The sequence below is a fragment of the Canis lupus genome, chromosome 20 (assembly GCF_011100685.1).
Source record: "Canis lupus familiaris isolate Mischka breed German Shepherd chromosome 20, alternate assembly UU_Cfam_GSD_1.0, whole genome shotgun sequence".
NCBI classification, from domain to species: Eukaryota; Metazoa; Chordata; class Mammalia; order Carnivora; family Canidae; genus Canis; species Canis lupus.
The window spans coordinates 42,824,660-42,843,679 of record NC_049241.1 but is presented as its reverse complement, the minus strand read 5'-3'; the positions used below and the strand labels follow the sequence as shown (position 1 = coordinate 42,843,679).

Genomic DNA, 19,020 nt, shown 5'->3' with positions numbered 1-19,020 from the left:
CAAGAGTATTGTTTTCGTTCTTACATTTAAGTCTATGATTCATTTTGAATTAATATTTGTGTATGGGGGCAGCCCAGGTGGCTCAGTGGTTTAGTGTCGCCTTCAGGCCACGACGTGATCCTGGAGTCCTCGGATGGAATATCTCGTCAGGCTCCCTGCATGGGGCCTGCTTCTCCCTCTGCCTGTGTCCCTGCCTCTCTCTCTCTCTCTCTTATGAATAAATAAAATCTTTTAAAAAATATTTGTGCATGGTGTGAGATGAGGGTCTAAGTTCATTTTTTTACATGCATATACTGTTTCATGATGAGACTTTTTCCAGCACGTGAGTATCAGTATCAGCTTAATATTCCATTTCACAAACATACTATAAACACTGGGGGCCTGGGAAGTGTTTAACAACTGTCTTTCAAAGTATGTCCTGATTTGTAGCATTTGCCAATTTCCCTGGTGTAAATACTCCAACCACATCTAATTTCAAGGTACTGATGTTACATGACTTATGGAATTGGGACGAGATTACCCAATTGGTTCTTGTGAGCCGTTACAAGCTGACTGTAGCACATGATGGGTTTGTTTTTTGTTTTTTTTCTGGTTTTGGTTTGCTTCTTGTTTGTCCCCTTGTTTACCCTCAGTATACAAAAGGCTCCCCAAGGCAGGAAGAAGCAGTCTATTTTATTCACTGCTATAAATGAATGCTGGCTCTCTAGGGAGTTTCTGGTTCTCCCTCATAATGAGCACAGCTGTGGACTACATCCTTGCAGCTTTTCTTTGATCACACTTCGTGATGTCCATTATATTTACCTTCAGGACAACTCTGAGCCTTGCTTCCTGGTGAAGATAAAGAAAATTGAGTTTTGCCAAAACAGGAGAAGTACGAAGCTGCTTGAACTTCTGCAATTTTACAGATACATGTTCAAAATTTAAATTATAGGAGTGACTTCTCCTTTTTTTCTCTCCCTTTTGGGAATCAAGTAAAGCAAATGCTGCAGGGTGAAAGAATTGTCTTGACAGGCACTGAGGTGAGGTCAAGTGTGAACACCACACTGCATCAGCTTCCTGAAGGTGTCTGAGGCATCAAAGTAACCGGAGGAAATCACTGGAGTGTGACATGGTTTCAAAGAAAATGCACCAAACCTTCCTTCTGAGGAAAACTTGTAAGAAAAGCAAAGAAAAGGAGGGGCTGCTCTGGGGCAGTTGCCTTTCATAGATTATTGTTAAACATCATTTGCCACATCCTTATCTGCATTGGGTATTTTCATTAATGGAATTAAATAAACACCATCTTATCAGGGAAAAGAAGCATCTCATTTTAATTAATGTTTCTCTTATTACTATTGTGATTATATTTTTATATTAATGGTTAATGCATTTCTTCTATGACCTATGTATTTATATCTCCTTTCATTTCATAAAACTGTTGGGTATATGGAATAATTGTGTGATAGGAAAATCCCAATGGTTTTCCTATTGGTTTTATAAGATTCCCTTATGTATTATGGGTTTTGACCTTTGGCGTCTAATTTTTAGTTTTGGTGGGGTTTTTTGTTTTTATTTTTGTTTTTTGCTTAACATCTTTGTATGCACACTTTGTATTGTGTGTTGGTATACAATCGGGCATGTTTCTCCCTCAGTAAAATACTTTTTTGAAATTTGCTTAGAATGTCTCACACCTTGTTTCTCCAAGTGAATTTTAGATTTGTTAAACTAAGAGCCAAGACAAAATACTCTGGAGGTTGAACAAAAGCTACAAAGTAATTTGGTGCTGGCCTCGCAAGTCTTTGGTCAAAATCAATTCATTGGCCCTGTTTCCCCTCTGTTGAACTGACCACATCATGCAGCATCTGCCCCCATTCTGGCACATTGAAGGCTCCAGTGCCTGTGGGAGTGGCAGGTGCTTCTCCCAGTGGTCTATGTACCCCAGGTGTCCGGCTCAAAGAGGTTGTACTGAATGAAGGGATGATGAATTAATGCATGATTGAATACTGGCATTTGGATGAATGAATAAACACACAAGTGGATGAATGAAATTTACTGGTAGCTCTTCTTTTCCCCCTTCAGTGCTCTGTTCCAGGGATTGTTTCTTCTTGCTTTCCTACAAGGACAGGTAGCAAAAGAGACTTACAGGGTTTCTATAATGTAGTGGTGTCCAAAACTCTCGCTGATGGTTTCAGAACATCTCACAGCTCCAGGCTTCCAGTGTCCCTCTGCTTTAAATGATCCCAAACCCTTGGCACAAGGCAAGTAAGCCAAGCCACCCATGGCTGGAGGCTGGAGATGCTCCACGGGGATGGGGCAGTGAGTGTAGCAGCTGCATGTGGCTAAAGCTGGAGGGAAGCTCTAGTTGAGGAAGTGCACATGGGCAGGCCCTCTCTCCCCTGGGGTATGGCAAGGAGATGGGGGAGATCTGAATAACCCCTTCCTTCTTCTAAGAGGCACAGTGCCCAGGGGTGGGGACAGAATGGAAGCCCTACCATTTTTCCTTTAACAGTCATGACCCTAGTTCCTTTCCTGCCATCCAGTTATTAGTTTTTACACCGTTCCTCAGCTCCTAACACACAAAAAAAAATGGGAATGGGAAATGAAAGACCAGAATAAATACTGGACAACTTCAAAGCAGGAAATTCTTGCATGATAGAGATCTGATTGCACTGAACTCTGTCTGAACAGAGTGACAGCAATGGACTTAAAAATCAGTTTTCTTTTTTCAAAATTTTATCCAGAGAATTTTATGGTACAAAGTATTAGTTATCGCACTGAGTTTGAAGCACCCCATTAAGAGGAGAAATGAGTATGACAGGGAAGGAAATGTAAAAATCAGCTAACATCAGGGTTTCTATTTGCCCCTGCCAATACTGAGTCCTCTACATGTGAAAAAATCAAAATCTATTCCATCTTGCTGGTGTTTCTCAAGCTTTAGTTATTAGAATCACCTTTTTGATTTTTACTACATTTTCACACTTTTAGTAACTTACTAAATGTGGCATGGATTTTATTACATCAAGATTGAGAATTTCTATTCAACAGAAGATGCTATACATAAAATAATACAGCTGAGACAATGATAGAAGTCATTTGACATGTCTAAAGCATTAAGAAATTAAAAAAAATAAAGCATTAAGAAATTAAAATCCAGAATATACAAAGAACTTTTGCAAATCAACAACAAATGACAGAAAACCAGATCATTTAAAGCATTTTTCAATTCAATTGAAAAAATGATCAAAGATAAAAGTAACTTACAGAAGAAGTAACTCAAAACCCTGGCAAACATATAAAGAGATATTCTAACTCATCAATAATTGGAGAAATGTAATATGAAACAATTGTGAGTATCCATGTACTTGTTAAATTAGCAAAGATTAGAAAGCAGTATAACACAGTGTTGGTAAGGATGCGGGGAGAGGAACCTTCAGGCACAGTGAGTAAGAATGTAGACTCATCTCATTTATATCTCTTTATGATCCAGCATTTCAAATCTAAGTCTGTATGAGGATATTGCAGCTTTATTTACAATATCGCAGAGTTGGAGGCCATCTTGGCACCCATCCCTAGGAGAGTAGATCAGTAAAATATGCAAAATACACTATGGTGTACTAAGCAGGAAGTGAAAGAAATGGATTGGATATTCTACATAGCAATAGATAAGCTTGCAAACCACATACGATATTTAAAAATGAGAAACATATCACTTGCTTAAATAAAAAATTGGCATTAAAAAACCAATAATACAAATTCTTAACACACAAAAAGAAAATGAAATGGAATTACTAGCATTTCCACTTCTGAGTATTTCCACTTGAGTATATAGTCAAATGAACTGAAAGCAGGATCTTCATGTTCATAGCAGCATTATTGACAATAGCTAAAGTGTGGAAACAACTCATGTCAACAAACGAAGGAGTAAGTGAAAGAAGTCCATCCATATAAGGGAATATTATTCAGCCTTAGAAAGGAAGAGAATTCTGACTTAACTACAACATGGATGAACCTTGAGGACATTATGTTGAGTGAAATAGCCAGTCACAAAAGGACAAAAAACAGCATGATTCTAAATATATGAGGATCTGAGGGGATGGAGGAATAGGACATTGTTGTTTAATGGGTTTGAAGTTTAATTTTTACAAGAGTTCTGGCGATGGATGGTAGTGATGGCTGCACAACACTATAAATGTTTTTAATACCACTGAACTTTACACTTAAAAATGGTTAAGATAGTAAATTTTATATGTATTTTACCACAATTTTTTAAATGGGGAAGAAAAAAAGAAAATGATACCCATTAAAAGCCTTAACCACCAGACCTATCTTCCAAGAAATACTAAAGGAAATTCTTTCAGCAGAAGTAAAAGAATGCTAATTAACATCACAAAAACATAAAAAAGTAACATAAATTTCATGGTAATGATAAAGATATAGTCATAGTTAGATTCTGCAATATGGTAATAGTGGTGCATAACTCACCTACAACTCTTGTTTAAATGTTTTTTTTTAAAAGGTGCAAGAAAAGAACTATAACTACAATAGTTTGTTATTAGTTACACAATACAAAAACATGTAAATTATAATAGCAATACCTTATAATATGGGGGGGGTAAAAATGTAAGATTTATGAATTTTATTGAAGTTAAATTATCATCAGTTTAAAATAGGGTGTTGTTAAAAAAAAAATTAAAAAAAAAATAAAATAGGGTGTTGTTAGTTTAAGATGCTTTATGTAAGCCATATGGTAACCACAAGGGAAAATCCTAAAGTAATTACACGGAAGAACATGATAAAGGAATCAAAGATACTGATATTTAAAGATACTGATACATCAAACCACTAAAACTGACAGCAGTATAAGAAACAAGGAACAATGGATCTATAAAACAGCCAGACAACAAAGTGATAATATCAAATCCTCACCTATTAAAAATTACTTTAAACATAGATGGATTAAATTCTCCAATTAAAAGACATAGAATGGCTGAATGCATAAAAAACAAAATCCAACAATATACTGCCTGCAAGAAACTCACTGTAGTCTTACAGACATTCACAAACTGTGAGTAAAGGGATAGAAAAAGACACTTCAAACAAATGGTGACCAAAACAAAATACAGGAGTAGCTACCCTATCATACAAAATAGACCTTAAACTGAAAATGACAAAAAGAGACAAGAAGGTCATTATATAATGACAAAGTGGTCAATACATCAATAAGGTAAAACAATTGTACACATTTATATGTCCAACATCGGAGCATTTAATTATATAAAGCAAACATTAACAGAGCTAAAAGGAGAAATAAATAGGAATACAGTAATAGTTGGGGATTTTACTGCCCCACTCTGAACAATGGATATATCATCCAGACAGAGACTCCTTGAACAACATTGTAGACCAAATGGACCTAACAGACATATACAGAACATTCCATCCAGCAACAACAGAATACAAGTGTACAAAAAACATTTTCAAGGACAGATCATATGTTAGGACACAAACAAGTCTTAAGAAATAAGATACGATTGAAATAATACCAAGTATCTTCTCTGACCACAATGGCACGAAACTAGAAATCAGCAACAAGAAGAAAACTGCAAAATTCACAAACACATAGAAATTAAACAGCACTGTCCTGAACATCCAGTGGATCAAGGAAGAAATTAAAGGGGGAGATACAAAAGTTCCCTAAGACAAATACAAATGAAAACAACATACCAGAACTTAATGGATATTACACATAGAAAGGTGAAACTGAATCCTTATCTTATACCACTCACAAAAATTAACTCAAAATGGATTAAAGACTTAAATATAAGACCTGAAACATGGAACTCCTAAAAGAAAACACTGGAATAAAAGTTCTTGACATAAGACTTGAAAATTATTTTTTAAAATATGATATCTAAGCATAAGTAACAAAATAAAAAACAAATGGATCCACATCAAACTAAAAAGATTCTGCACAGCAAAAGAAACTATCAACAAAGTGAAAAAACAAACTACGGAATGGAGAAAAGTATTTGCAAACCATATGTCTGAAAGGGGTGAATATCCAAAACATATAAAGAACTCATAGAACTCAATCACAAAAATAAATCACCCAGTTAAAAAATAGGCAAAGTACTTGAATAGATATTTCTCCAAAGAAGATGTATGCAAGGCCAACAAGTGCATGAAAATATGCTCAACATTACTCGTCATCAGGGAGACGCAAATTAAAATCACCGTGAGATATCACTTCACATCTGTTTTATTTTTTAATTTTTATTTACGTATTCATGAGAGAGAGAGAGAGAGAGAGAGACAGGCAGAGGGAGAAGCAGGCTTCATGCAGGGAGCCCAACGTGGGACTCCATCTCAGGTCTCCAGGATCACGCCCTGGGCCAAAGGTGGCGCTAAACTTCTGAGCCACCTAGGCTGCCCTCATACCTGTTTTAAAGACCATCATCAAAAAGACAAGAGATAACAAATGCTGGTGTGGGTGTGGAGGAAAGAGAACACTTGTGCACTGTTGGGATTGTAAATGGGAATAGCCACTATGGAAAACAGTATGGAGCTTCCTCACAAAATTAAAAATAGAACCATCATATGGTCCAGCAATTCCACTTTTCAGAATATATCCAAAGGAAATGAAAAAACTAGCTTGAAAATATATCTGCATCCTCATGTTCATAGCAGCATTATTTATAATGGGCAAGGCTTGGAAACAACCTAAGTAAGTGTCCATCAGTGGATGAATAGATCAAGAATTGTGAGATATATAGATAGATAGATAGATAGATATAGATATATATAATTCAAAAACATTAAACCAACTTTCACATGAGAAATTATATTAAAATATTTTATATGTATATATTACATATATATAATTCAACCATTAAAAACAAGGAAATCCCACCACGTGTGACAACATGGATAGACCTTGAAGGCACGACACTAAATGAAATAAGTCAGACAGAGAAAGACAAATATTGTATGATCTCACCTATATGTGGAATCTAAAAACAACAGCAACAACAAACTCATGGAAAAAGAGCTGAGACTTGTGGTCATCAGAGGCAGAGGGTGGAAGAGAAGGAATCAGAGGAAGGGGGTCAAAGGGTACAAACTTGCAGTTAAAGGATTAGTGAGTCCTAGGGATGTGATGTGTGACATAATGACCACAGATAACACTGCTATAGGATATACAGCAAAGGTGTTAAGAGAGTAGATCCCAAGAGTTCTCATCACAAGGAGAAGATTTTTTCCTCTTTTTGTCTCCTTTTAAAAAACTGTATCTGTATGAGAAGGTAAGTGTTGGCTAAACCTATTGTAGTCATCATGTCACAATGTATGTAAATGAAACCATCATGCTATATGCTTTACACATGCATAGTGATTATATATCAATTATTTCTCAATAAAACTGGGAGAAAAAAAACCTTAGAATGGGGCTTCCACTTTGGGTTGTCCACTTTCTTCAATCATCTGTTGATGGAGACCTCTGTTGTTTCCATGCCTTGACTATTGTGAATAATGCTGCAGCAAACAGGGGAATACAGATGCCTCTTTGAGATAAATATTTTGTTTCCTTTGGGTAAATACACAGAATTGGAATTGCTGGATCATATGATAGTTCTACTTTTAATTTCTTGAGGAACCCTCCATACTGTGTTTTATAGTGATTGTACCACCTGACATTCCCACCAACAGTGTACAGAGTTCCGTTTTTCCCCACATCCTCACCAATACTTGTTATCTCTTATCTTTTTGGTAATAGATATTCTAATGGGTGTGAGATGGTTTCAACTTGCATTTCCTTGGTGATGATGTTTCCTGAGTGATGTTGAGCACCTTTTCATGTATTTGTTGGTTATTTGTATGTCTTCTTTGAAAAAATGTCTATTGAATAGGTTCTTTGCTTATTTTTAAATTGGGTTATTTGTTTTTTTTTACTTTTGAGTTATATGAGTTCCTTGTATATGTTGCATATTAACTCCTTACTGATATGTGGTTTGCAAATATTTTCTTCTACTCCATAGGTGGCCTTTTTATTTTGTTGATGCTTACTTGTGCTGTGCAGAACCTAACACCATATATGCCAAAAAGTAAGAAAGCTCAAAAACTGATGGAAAAAATAGCAACAGCGTGTAGGATCCTACTCGAAGGGCTCCCATTAGGTAAATCTGGGACAATTTGTACATCAAAACAATAAAAATAATATCATATTCTATCCCATTGATATAAAGGGAACCTGTGAGGTCATGATGTTATAAGCAAATAAATGAATAAACACATAAGTGGAGGAGAAAAGATGCTTTTACTATATGGTGAAATGCCCACTAATGGGCACTTATTGATTAATCAGTACAATATACTTGACAGTGGAGAAACCTAGTGGAGACTTTCTGAAGCAAGTGATAAAGTTCAACATCTTTAGTCAGGGGGCAGGTTGGCACCAAACGCCTCCAAATATGATGCACTGAGAACAACCCAGCATCAACTTCTGTGATGCTCTAGTTGGTTCCTGCTCTAGTTGTATAACCGGAATCTAATCATCAGGAAACATCAGGAAACCCACAACAAGGAATCATCTGCCAGATGACTGTGGCGTTCAAGATGTTGAGGTCAGGAAGGACCAGAAAAGTCTGAAGAATTGCTCCTGATTGCAGGAAACTAGGAAGGCATCATGACTAAGTAAACGATGATTCTAGATCCTGGGACTACGAAGGACATTATTTGCAAAGTGGGCAAAATTGGAAAGAAGGCTACATATTCCATGATGATATTGTGTCAGTTAGTTTCTGCTTTGATTATGTGGGAGAGCATCCTTGTTGCTAGTAAAATCATTCTGAAGCACAAAAGGCTGACGCGGCATCATCTTTGCACCCTGCTCTCAGATGGTCCTGGAGAAAAATAGTACATTTATATCTATCTATCTGCCTGCCTGTCTTTTGAGAGAGAGAGAGAGAGAGAGAGAGAGAGAGATGAATTAGAGCAAATGTGGTAAAATGCTGACAGCTGGGAAATCTGGATGAGAGTTACGGAAGTTCTTTGGGCTCCTCTGGCAACCTTTCTGAAGATGAAATGCTAGAAACAACCATAAATGCCCTGAGTGAATGAGGAGGGGCACTGGCAGGGAGAGTCAGATGTCTTATCTGACAGACTTGGAAGAAATATCACCCAAGAAACAGACTCAACTACAGAGAATACACTGCTGGTTACCAGAGGGGAGAGGGGTGGGGGAAACAGGTGATGGGGATGAGGGAGGGCACTTGTGATGCGGGGATGTATGGAAGTGCTGAATCACTCTGTTGTACCCTTGAAACCAATGTTATGCCATATGTTAACTGACCTGAATTAAAATAAAATCTTAAAAAAAAAAAAAAAAGAGATCACCTACTTGCCTTGCTTGGCTTCATTTAATCCTCAGGTTAAATCTGCCCCACAGGGGTAGATATTAGTCTTAGCCTCACTTTATAAAGAAACTGGGGGCTCAGAGATCGATCCATTCCACCAGCATTTACAAGCGCTCACTATGGTCCAATGTGACCACGGCTACACACAAAAAAATGTAAAGTGTGATTGCAGATGTGTGTGTGTACATTTGGAAAGAAAGCAACCCAGGGGACACACCGTGACATTAATGGGCTAAGAGAGACCGCCCTGTGTGGGTTGTGGGTAGTGACTACATGTGCTTCCGGTTTCTTCTTTGGCTTCTTTATCTGTTTCTGGTTTTCTACAATGAACATTGTCACCTTTATGACCAGTTAAAACATAAGCATTATTTCATAAATGGACCTGGAGGAGGTTATCATGACAACCTTTCTCATTAGGATAGTTTTGTGGGTCAAATGCTGTTTCATGATGCAGTCTTAATTTACCAAAATGGTAGACAAATGTTTCTTCATTCTGTCATGACTTCTTCTCTCCACCCTACAGAGACTGGCAGGTTTACAAGTAGAAAGCTGACTCCCCACCCTCCTTGACTCTCAAGGCATGGGTTTGTTCACATTTTGTATGTGGAAACATAAGCCCAGTGCAGTGTGACCACCTCCTCTCCAGACAAAAATTTCCCAAACCATCATGGTACCGGCCTCTTCATACAAAAAAAAAAAAAAAAAAAAAAAAAAAGCCTGGGCACATAGTAGGTCTCTGACTGAAGGGGAGGGTGGCTTGATAAAAGCATAACTCTAAGACCCAAAAAAAGAGCAGCCAGCCCAATGATGTCACTGTGTTATAAGATGGGACAGCCACTCACTAAGGGTACTTCCTGACCGATGGATCCCTTCTTCCCCTTTGCTACCCAGCACCACAGGCTCCAGGGCAGCCCCACCCATCCTGCCTGGGGTCTCCCAACATCCCTATGCCTGTGTGCCTCTCAGGGCTCAGAGAACTCGCTTTGAAGGAAGCAGATCCTCAGTCAGTCAACACTGGTCACTTCCAGATGGAATCGATTTGTGCAAGCAATAGTGGGGAAATGGGTGGGATAAATTAGGATATAGCCCTGCTGTGGAATTCAGCGCAGCCTTCAGAAACAATGTTTTAACATGATTTATTCACCTAGGAAAGTGACCCCAACATACTTCTACTTAAAAACAACAAGAGTACAGTTGAAGTCCATCTTTGTCGCCATCGTAAATACACACAGGAAAGACACCAAGCTAAAAGAAAAAACATCCAAGAGTGCACGGTAGTTGTCTTTGGGTAGTGAGAATTGGGTGATTTTGGTGTTTTCTTTTTCCCTTTGTGTTTTTAAGCTGCTTTTGTTATTGGGAAAATTCTTTTTAAAGAAATACACATCCTAGGGAAAAGGGAAGAAATTTGTGATGACCAGAAGGTCCCTGGTGAGAGATCAAGTGTTAAGGACATTTAGGGGAAATATGTTCCTTTGAGTTTAGGATCCTCTCAACCTTCCACATCAACGTGAGTCCCCTCCTCACCCTCCTCCCTCTCAGCCTCAAACACTGTTAGCTGCACACCAGGTCATTTTATTGTGGATGTGTCCCAGGTGGCAGCTAGAACTCTGACCTGTAAAACCAGAAGGCTTGGGTGGGGAAGCAGAGCCTGATATTAATTTCTGCAATAAAGCCATCAGAATGTACTCCCACATCATCCAACTTACAAAGAAGGGAGATTCTGGAAAATATTCAGAAAGAAGAAACTGGAAATAATGAGTCCCTCCCCTCTGTGGCGATTTCAAGAAGTAAAACATAGTATGCGTGTGATCCGTGACTAGTCCACTGCCTGAATTGTTTGATTTTTGCAAATGTAACAATTCTCGCCAAGGGCTTTCTCAGTTCCACTGCCAAGGACAGTTCCCCAATCCTATTTCCCACTGGGGCTTGAGTTATTTCTCAGGGTTTCCAAGGGTCTAAATCCTGCAGTGGGGGCGGAGTGGGGGTAGGTGAGGGTGGGGAGGAGGCTGCTGGTTCCTGTTTGGCTCCTTGCTCAGAGTAGAGTCAGTAGGAAATCACTGACTCCAAGTTCACTGATAGTAGGGACAGGGACGTGGGCAGGGATGCTCAGTGGCTTTGTTTACAAATGTTAATGATCACAAATCTGAAATCCTGTTGGGGCCCAAGCTTTTCCTCTGCACCCACCCTCCTAGTCTTCTGGAATGTTCCATTTTGCTCACTCCCCTCCTTCCTACCAGGGAGGAGTTCTTGGAGAGGATGCAAACTCCGGAGGTGATTTCGTCTAGACTGCCCTTAAACTCCCTCACCCCCACATGGCTGCAATTCCATGCTGTGCCAGGTGTCTGAACCTGGTGGGGAGACCCAACCTGCCTCAGCTTGGGTCAGAGTGACTGGCGGGTCACCCTTGTTGAGCCCGAGTCAGAACCCAGCAGAAAGCTCATGCTCCGCCGTGGAGGGAGACATGGAGCTGGCCCTCTCGAGTCTGTCCGTGGAGAGGAAGGGGAACCTTTTAGCCAGATGCCTGGCCACCAGCCTGTGGAACAGCTGGTGCAGGTACCTGCGGAACCTCTCCCCGACGAAGGCATAGATGACAGGGTTAACGCAGCAGTGCGTGTAGGCGATCACCTCGGTCACCTGCATCGCCAGGTCCAGCTGTTTGCTCTGCCTACACTCATCGGTGAACAGGCTGTCTTGGAAAGCAGAGACCAACACGGTCAGGTTGTAGGGAGTCCAAAAGAGAAAGAAGACGATCATGATGACAAAAATGAGCCGGACGGCTTTGGCCTTCTTCTCGTTGGGTCGCTTGAGCAGAATCTGTATGATCGCTGTGTAGCAGATAATCATGACCGACAGAGGCAAAACCAGCCCCAGTAAGTTCAGTTTCAGAGCCTGGAACTGTTTCCAGGCTTTTAGGTCTTCATAAGGGAAGTGGAGGCTGCAGGTAGTGTGGGAGAGTTCTCGCTGGGTCTTGGAAAAGTAGAAGCCTGGGATGGAGGCCAAGAGGGCCAGGACCCAGGCACCAATGCTGCTGATAATACCAAAGATGACAGTCCGAACCCGCAGGGCAAACACAGCGTGGACGATGGCCAGGTACCTGTCGACGGTCAGCAGGATGATGAAAAGGATCTCGCTGTATAAGCCTGTGTAATAAAGCCCCGAGAGCAACTTACAGGTGCCATCACCGAAAATCCAGTCATCCTTTAGCTTGTAGTCGATCCAGAAGGGCAGCGTGAAGAGGAAGAGCAGGTCCGATATGGCCAGGTTGAGAAGGTAGATGCTGGTCATGCTCTTGAGCCTCCTGTATTGCATGAGGACCAGGAGCACCAGGATGTTGCCGACCAGGCCAATGATGAACACCAGGGAATACAAGGGGGGAAGCAGCTGAGCTCCAAAGGTCCGTACCTCTCCCTTCTGGCATGGGGTTATGCCCTCATAGTCATACATTGTCGACTGGTCATAGTCCCTGCTGGGCGCTGTGGTTTCCATCCTGGCTTCTTGCACTAGTCAAGGCAAACGGTGTCTGTTTACTCTGCTGGGAAAGGCAGTGGGCTGTGGACAACAATGTTAGTGATTATAGGTCTTCGACCACCTGACAACTGATTACTGAGTACCTACTGCGTATCAGGCCCTAGAGCGAGGGGGATCCAAGTCCTCTCCGCCTTTCGGGGAACCTGGAATCTAACAGAGGGCATAGGCGGTAAAGGGAGGAGCCCACCCATTGTTAATCCAATTACTTGGGCACTCAGGGTGGTGAAGGACAAGTCCATGGCTGGAGAGCACAGACAGAGGGAGATCTCACCACACTTCTCTGAAGCAGCGCTGCCCGAGGTCTTGGCATTGGACTTAGTGCAAGACAACTCTCCCCCACCCCCACAGAGGGGGTGCCACTGTTCCTCAGTTTTGAGGTGATGATGGAGGAGTTCGAAGTGGTAAGGTATTTATGAGAATGAGAGCTGGAGTTGCTTTCATGGAGCAATGGATTTGCATTGGGGGGTCTCCAGGAAGAAGCTCTCAAGCCCCAAACATACAAATGGGTCTTCATGGCTACGGAGACTAAAAAGATTCTCAGGCAGTAATGATGTAGCATGGTGGGGGCACAGGAAAATATGCGGGATTTGTTTGTTTGTTTTAGTTGCCACAGAGACTAGGGGATGCTACTGTCTGGTCATTGAGTAGGCAGGGCCAAGGATGTCCTGTAATACAAACATTATCCTACCCCAAAGACCCATAGTGCTGCCACAGTGAAATTCTAAAGGCCAGCCCCATTCCTTAGTAGATGAGGACCCTGAGGGCACCAGACTGGGTCAGCTTGGATATCTTAGATATTTTTACCCAAGGTTGTCTTGAAACAAAGAAAAACAAAAAAGAACCACTAGATAGCTTGCCTTTGTAGGACTCCCCCAGCCCCCGATTTTCAGTGCTCCTTTCCACTTCTAAAGACACCTCCCCAAAGGGACCATGGGTTTTTGTGTAACCTACCAGCTGTGTGACTTTGAGTAAGTTAATCTACTTCTCTGAGCCTCATTTCCTCATCTGTCATGTAGGAAAGTAACATCTTGCATGGCTAATATCGTGTATGAGAAAAGCCAGCCCCCTTGTACTTAGCGGATCCTCAGTAAATATTAGGGCTCCTCCTTCCTTGCACTGACCCTTCCCTGAGGCCAGTCCCAGGCTCCAGTCCTATTCTGGTTGATGTACCCTTCTCCCCAAGTCCCCCACCATTTTTCTTCGTAGTTAATCTGGCAGATGAATTCTGCTTGACAGTGGGGGACGGTGACAGTCCCTTCCACGTGAAGCGCACTTTGAAATTTTCAGTAGCCACCAGTTTGAGTTGATTTGACATAAAGACCGATCAGTAAGGTAGCTGGTTCCTACATTATCATTCCCATCCAGAATCTGGAGTCTCTAGCACTCTTTCTTCTCAATTGCTTAATGAATGTTTCCTTCGTACACAATTCACATTTCTGCAGTGGCCATTAGAACATTAAGCACATTGGTGGGCGGGGGGGGGGGGCTGGTCAGTGTCATACACCCTGCCTGGGGGACTGTCGTTTCCAGTCAAATCCATCCCTGTGTCTGACGCCTCCAGCTCTGAACTTGTCTGTTCCTCACCAGCCCTCCAGGGCTGACAGGTCAGTTTGGGAGACAGCCCTTTTGGGTGGGCTGGCAGGTCTACTGCAGAAGCTACAAGCAGCTTGGAAGCACAGAGAGCACCTGGTGCAAGACCCACGAGCTCATGAGCCCAGTTTCTGGGGAATTCTGGCAAAGGCGAAGGCAAACTGAGTCAGCATTGCTCATGCCATTTGAACAGAGGATCGCCTTCACCAGCCCCCTCCCCGCCCCCCACCTCCAACTCCATTTACTGTTTTCCCAACTTGCCAGGCACCCCACAACAGCTCTAGGAGAGGGATGACCTGGTGTGGGGCAGTGGAGGAAGACACAAGGACCCTCTTGCCATCTAGCCCCGCTGGAGTCTGCTGCAAAGTCTGCCCCAAGGCCTTTGGGAGCCTGGAGCCCGGAACCTTGCAGTGCCAGCATCCTCCAAACCGGGAGTTGGTGAAGTCTTTGAGCCAAGAAAGGGCAGTCTGATGATAAGACACCTACGCCTGGTGGTGTGCAGGGGCTGATTTATACTGGTTCATAAAAACCAATCGTGTGCATCTTTCCCCAACTCTGCATTCGCGGGGTCGGTAGCTTGAAATCAATCATAGTGGGGATGTTTACACCATAGAAATCCACAAACACTAGAAATCAGGGGTGTGTGTGTGTGTGTGTGTGTGTGTGTGTGTGTGTAGAGCTAGTTGTTAAACATTTACTGGCACTTCCCTCCCCACAGCTGAATAGCCCAGATTGTTCCGTTAGAGTGGAGACTCAAGGGTCAGTGAGTTGGTACACAGCCTGCTGACAAGCTACGCAAACTTCTGAGAGTTTCTAACTCTGAGAATCTGGGGCACTCCACATTTTATGGAGGAACAGTTGAAGTAGATACCTCCAAGTAGCCCCCACGCCCCTCCATCCTCAGAACAAATTCTGACCTGCCTCTTTGTTAGAACAGAATGGATGCATCCCAAGAAGACCTCGCCTGCCTTCAGGAGGGTAAAATCCTACCTTCTCCAAGGACAGATCAGCAGTCCTGATTGTGAGGCTCCTTGGCTCTAGCCTTCTCAAGAGATTGGTCCACCATCAAATCATCCTTGCATCTGCAATGTTTTTTTTTTTTTTTCCTAATTCATATTTCCCTTTTGCTACAATTTCTTCATACACCATGTTTGGTTTTTGTTTTTGTAGGGCAATTTGGCAAGTGATTTCCTCTTGAATCATTTTTCACAGAGAGCCTCTTGTTTCTTAACTGACTTTAGAAAGGCTGATTTTTCTCAATCACTTGCCAACAACCAATCTTTCAGGAAAGCTTCCCTTTTTTTAGCAAAAAAAAACCCACCCCACCCTATTTTACTATCTGAGCACCTAGTCTTATAAATTCACCCATTGTCAGCATTGCTATACAATTAATCGCCTTATAGATGCATCGATGGGCTACTTAGACATTTGCTTGGCCCTCAAAGAATTCTTCACCTTTGAGGAGACAAGTAAATAATGCCCTCAACATGAGGCCCACAGTTCCGCCTGGCGACACACATGTCTTCAAACGAGATTGCCCTCAGCTGTCACTGACAAGACAGGAAAGACAAGTGACACTTACTCTGATCTCTAAGGATTTTGTCCACGAAGTCTCTATTTCTGGAGCTTGTAGAATCTTCATGAAATCAAGTTTCAACGTCCTGATTGAGCAGGAAGTCCTCAGCTTCCTGTATGATGATTTAGGACTCCAGGGTTCACAGTCTCAGAATGACAAGAAAGGGACAAAGTTCTTCTTTTTCGTATGGTTGGGTGTCCGTGAATGGCCACGATACCCGCCAGCGGCAGTTCCTCGAGGCTGGGTTCGCTCTCAGCTGTGCTCCTCCCTGGGGAGCTCTGCCTTAAGGGGACTGGGGAGGGTGGGGTTGGGTGGAGTTGAGTGGGGGAGAGATGGTGTGAGGTGTTCCCAGAATTTGTGAAGCAATCAAAGGCTGAGCTTACGTGTGTTTTGGGGGTTGAGGGAGGGCAGGGCATAGAGGTCTTGTGGTCAGTGAGTGGCCCTTTTTTTTTTTCTTAAAGCTCGCAAATGGAAGGATTTAAACCAGAACCTGGATCCTGTTCCTCAAAATGAACTGGCAGAGAGCCCGAGAGAGGCAGCGGCTTCTCTCTGGTGCCCCCTATGTCCTTCACCTCTGACCACTTGCTGTCCCTCTCTGTTCCCCATTCTCTACCTCATCAGACCCCACTGAACAGTTTCACCTCAAGGAACCTCGGCCTGGAGTGAATCCAGGTCTCTGCGTTGGATTTTGGCCATTCCTTTCTGATCTCACGTTCCTGTTTTCTGCAAGAGTACAACTTGGCCATGGCCAAGTCTCAGCTCTCTCCTTGAGACAAGGGCAGACAACTGTGCCTTGAGAAGTCTTGGCTTCTCACTCCATCAGATGAGATGACTGAACACTCGCTCGGAGCAGGTGTACACGGTCAGCTCGTAGGTGAAGAGTGTCATGGAGCACCTGGCCCAAGGGAAAGTGTCTGGTGAAGGATGCTTCCTGCAAGTCTCCCCACAGTCAACACCTACTCTGCTCCTGTGCTTGCGTCCCCCTCAGGTTCTACTCCTTTTCCTTAACACAGGACCCCACTAGCCTTCCTCACAGATGGTACAAAGCACCATTTCAGAAAGGAATGCCAGGGTGCTTTGAAAATGTCACTTGCCCTTTCAAGGCTGTTTCCTCATCTGTATAGTGAAGACTTGAGGCAAGATCTTCAAAGGAACATTCTGTGAGTCTTCTGGGGTCGGGTCTCCCCTCTTTGGCAGCCTGTCCAGAGAGATGGGGGTGGAGGGATGCAAAAGGCGACAGACTGACGAAGAGGGATACAGGCCTAAGAACTTGCTGCCTTTGTGTGGAGAGCAGGGCATGCGGGAGCACTGTGATGGGCCTGGCAAATCAGACAGTCCTGTATCACATCCTGGGGTCTACCTCTTGGTAACTTTGGCTGCAATCTTTATGCTTTGATCGTCTCTTTCCTCTTCTGTAAAAACGAGGCTAATCAGGTTGACTTTATAAAGGATTGAATGAAGATATATACAGGCATCTGAATAAATGATTTGGTGGAGTGCTTGGGATTGCTTTGGATATTATTGATGCTCTGTTTTTTGTTTTTGTTTTTGTTTTTGTTTTTTTTAGATTTTTATTTATTTATTCATGAAAGACAGAGAGAGAGAGAGAGAGAGAGACAGAGAGAGAAGCAGAGACACAGGCAGAGGGAGAAGCAGGCTCCATGCAGGGAGCCCGACGTGGGACTCGATCCCGGGTCTCCAGGATCACACCCTGGACTGAAGGCAGTGCTAAACCACTGTACCCCATTGATGCTCTGTTTTAACTTAGGGTTCCCTTTTAGGTGCAAACCCTGGAACGGAATGCAGATACAAGTAGTGCATTTGCAGGGGAATCCCAGGAAGCCCTGCAGGGGTGGGGAAAATGGGCCAGGGAAAGGAACGTGACCATGAGGGGAGCATTATAGAAGGGCCTCCTGGGGAGCTCAGGGAGCCTCCCACTGGGGGGGCCAGGGGTGAGGAGACCTCGCGTGTATCTAGCAAATCGCTACCTGCCCAGCACTGAGTGAGGGCTGCTTCTCGATGGCTTGTGTCACTGACTATCCTCCCCAGGACTTTCTTCTCCACCAGTGCGCAGGGCTGGGCATTCCAGGCAGTGGCTATAGCCATAGACGTAGTGGAGATGGATGGAAGAATCAGCAAGGTGCACACCACAAGATTCTAACCTTGACTTTGCCCTGACCTCTGATTCCTTCATTCGGCACCCCCTTAATTTGTGTCAACCCCTCACCTAGCCTGCCGAGCCTCTTTCATCTTGCACACTTCCATTTTGTGTTTCACCCATGACATCTAATATTGACTCAGCCATTTCTGCTGCTCCTTTCCTGTCTCAACCTCAACATCCCAGAAATCTTATGCTCTGTTTGGCCAAGACAGGGCAAGGCCAGACTCCTTGACTGCGTGGAGCCTGGTTCTCACTGAGGCTCACCCTTCGGGTTCAAGTGCTATACTGTAAATACATTTCCAGGAGGATGGCAGTGCCATCACCAAGGAGCTCTCTCTGCTGCCCATTCCAGGCCACAATGTCTGGCTACTTGACAAAAGAGGTTGCTTCTGACCCTAGGCCACTTTCGGGACACCAAAGCTGGACTGATGAGTAGCCCACAGATGGACAAAAGGGTCTTTGGGAGACATGGGTGGCTCCTAGGCAGCAGCCTACCCTTGCCTCTTCCACACAACTGCATTTCATCCCCACCTGACCCTTCCACCTTGTCTCATTTCCTTTCCTAGCCTCTCTTTCTACCACCCTCCCCCGCCACATTTCTTCTTCCCAGGTGGTCAGTTCTCCTCCTTAGTCTCCATCTGTCTCTCACATTCCAGCATGCTACAAACCCAGCCTGGCAAACCAGAGGAAATAAGTCCAGCATCTTTTCTCCCCTCTGGTCTGCTTGGCTGCCCTATTGTGCTGGGTCATGTCCTGGTGTCACTGAGGTGGTTGAG

At 43.1% G+C, this 19,020-nt stretch overlaps 1 protein-coding gene across 1 annotated transcript; it reads right to left on the bottom strand.

The window, feature by feature from the left end:
- Positions 1-11,755: 11,755 nt before the first annotated feature.
- CCR1 (chemokine (C-C motif) receptor 1) lies at positions 11,756-16,332 on the bottom strand. The gene is made up of 2 exons (NM_001038606.2): positions 16,090-16,332; positions 11,756-12,938 (listed from the first exon to the last, which is right to left on the bottom strand). The coding sequence occupies exon 2, from the start codon at positions 12,873-12,875 to the stop codon at positions 11,808-11,810; it is 1,068 nt and encodes a 355-aa protein (NP_001033695.2). The 5' UTR covers positions 12,876-12,938; positions 16,090-16,332; the 3' UTR covers positions 11,756-11,807.
- Between the last annotated feature and the right edge of the window lie 2,688 nt (positions 16,333-19,020).

Excerpts from the sequence above, each read along its gene's own strand:
- CCR1 (NM_001038606.2), bottom strand. The coding sequence starts at position 12,875 with ATGGAAACCACAGCGCCCAGCAGGGACTATGACCAGTCGACAATGTAT.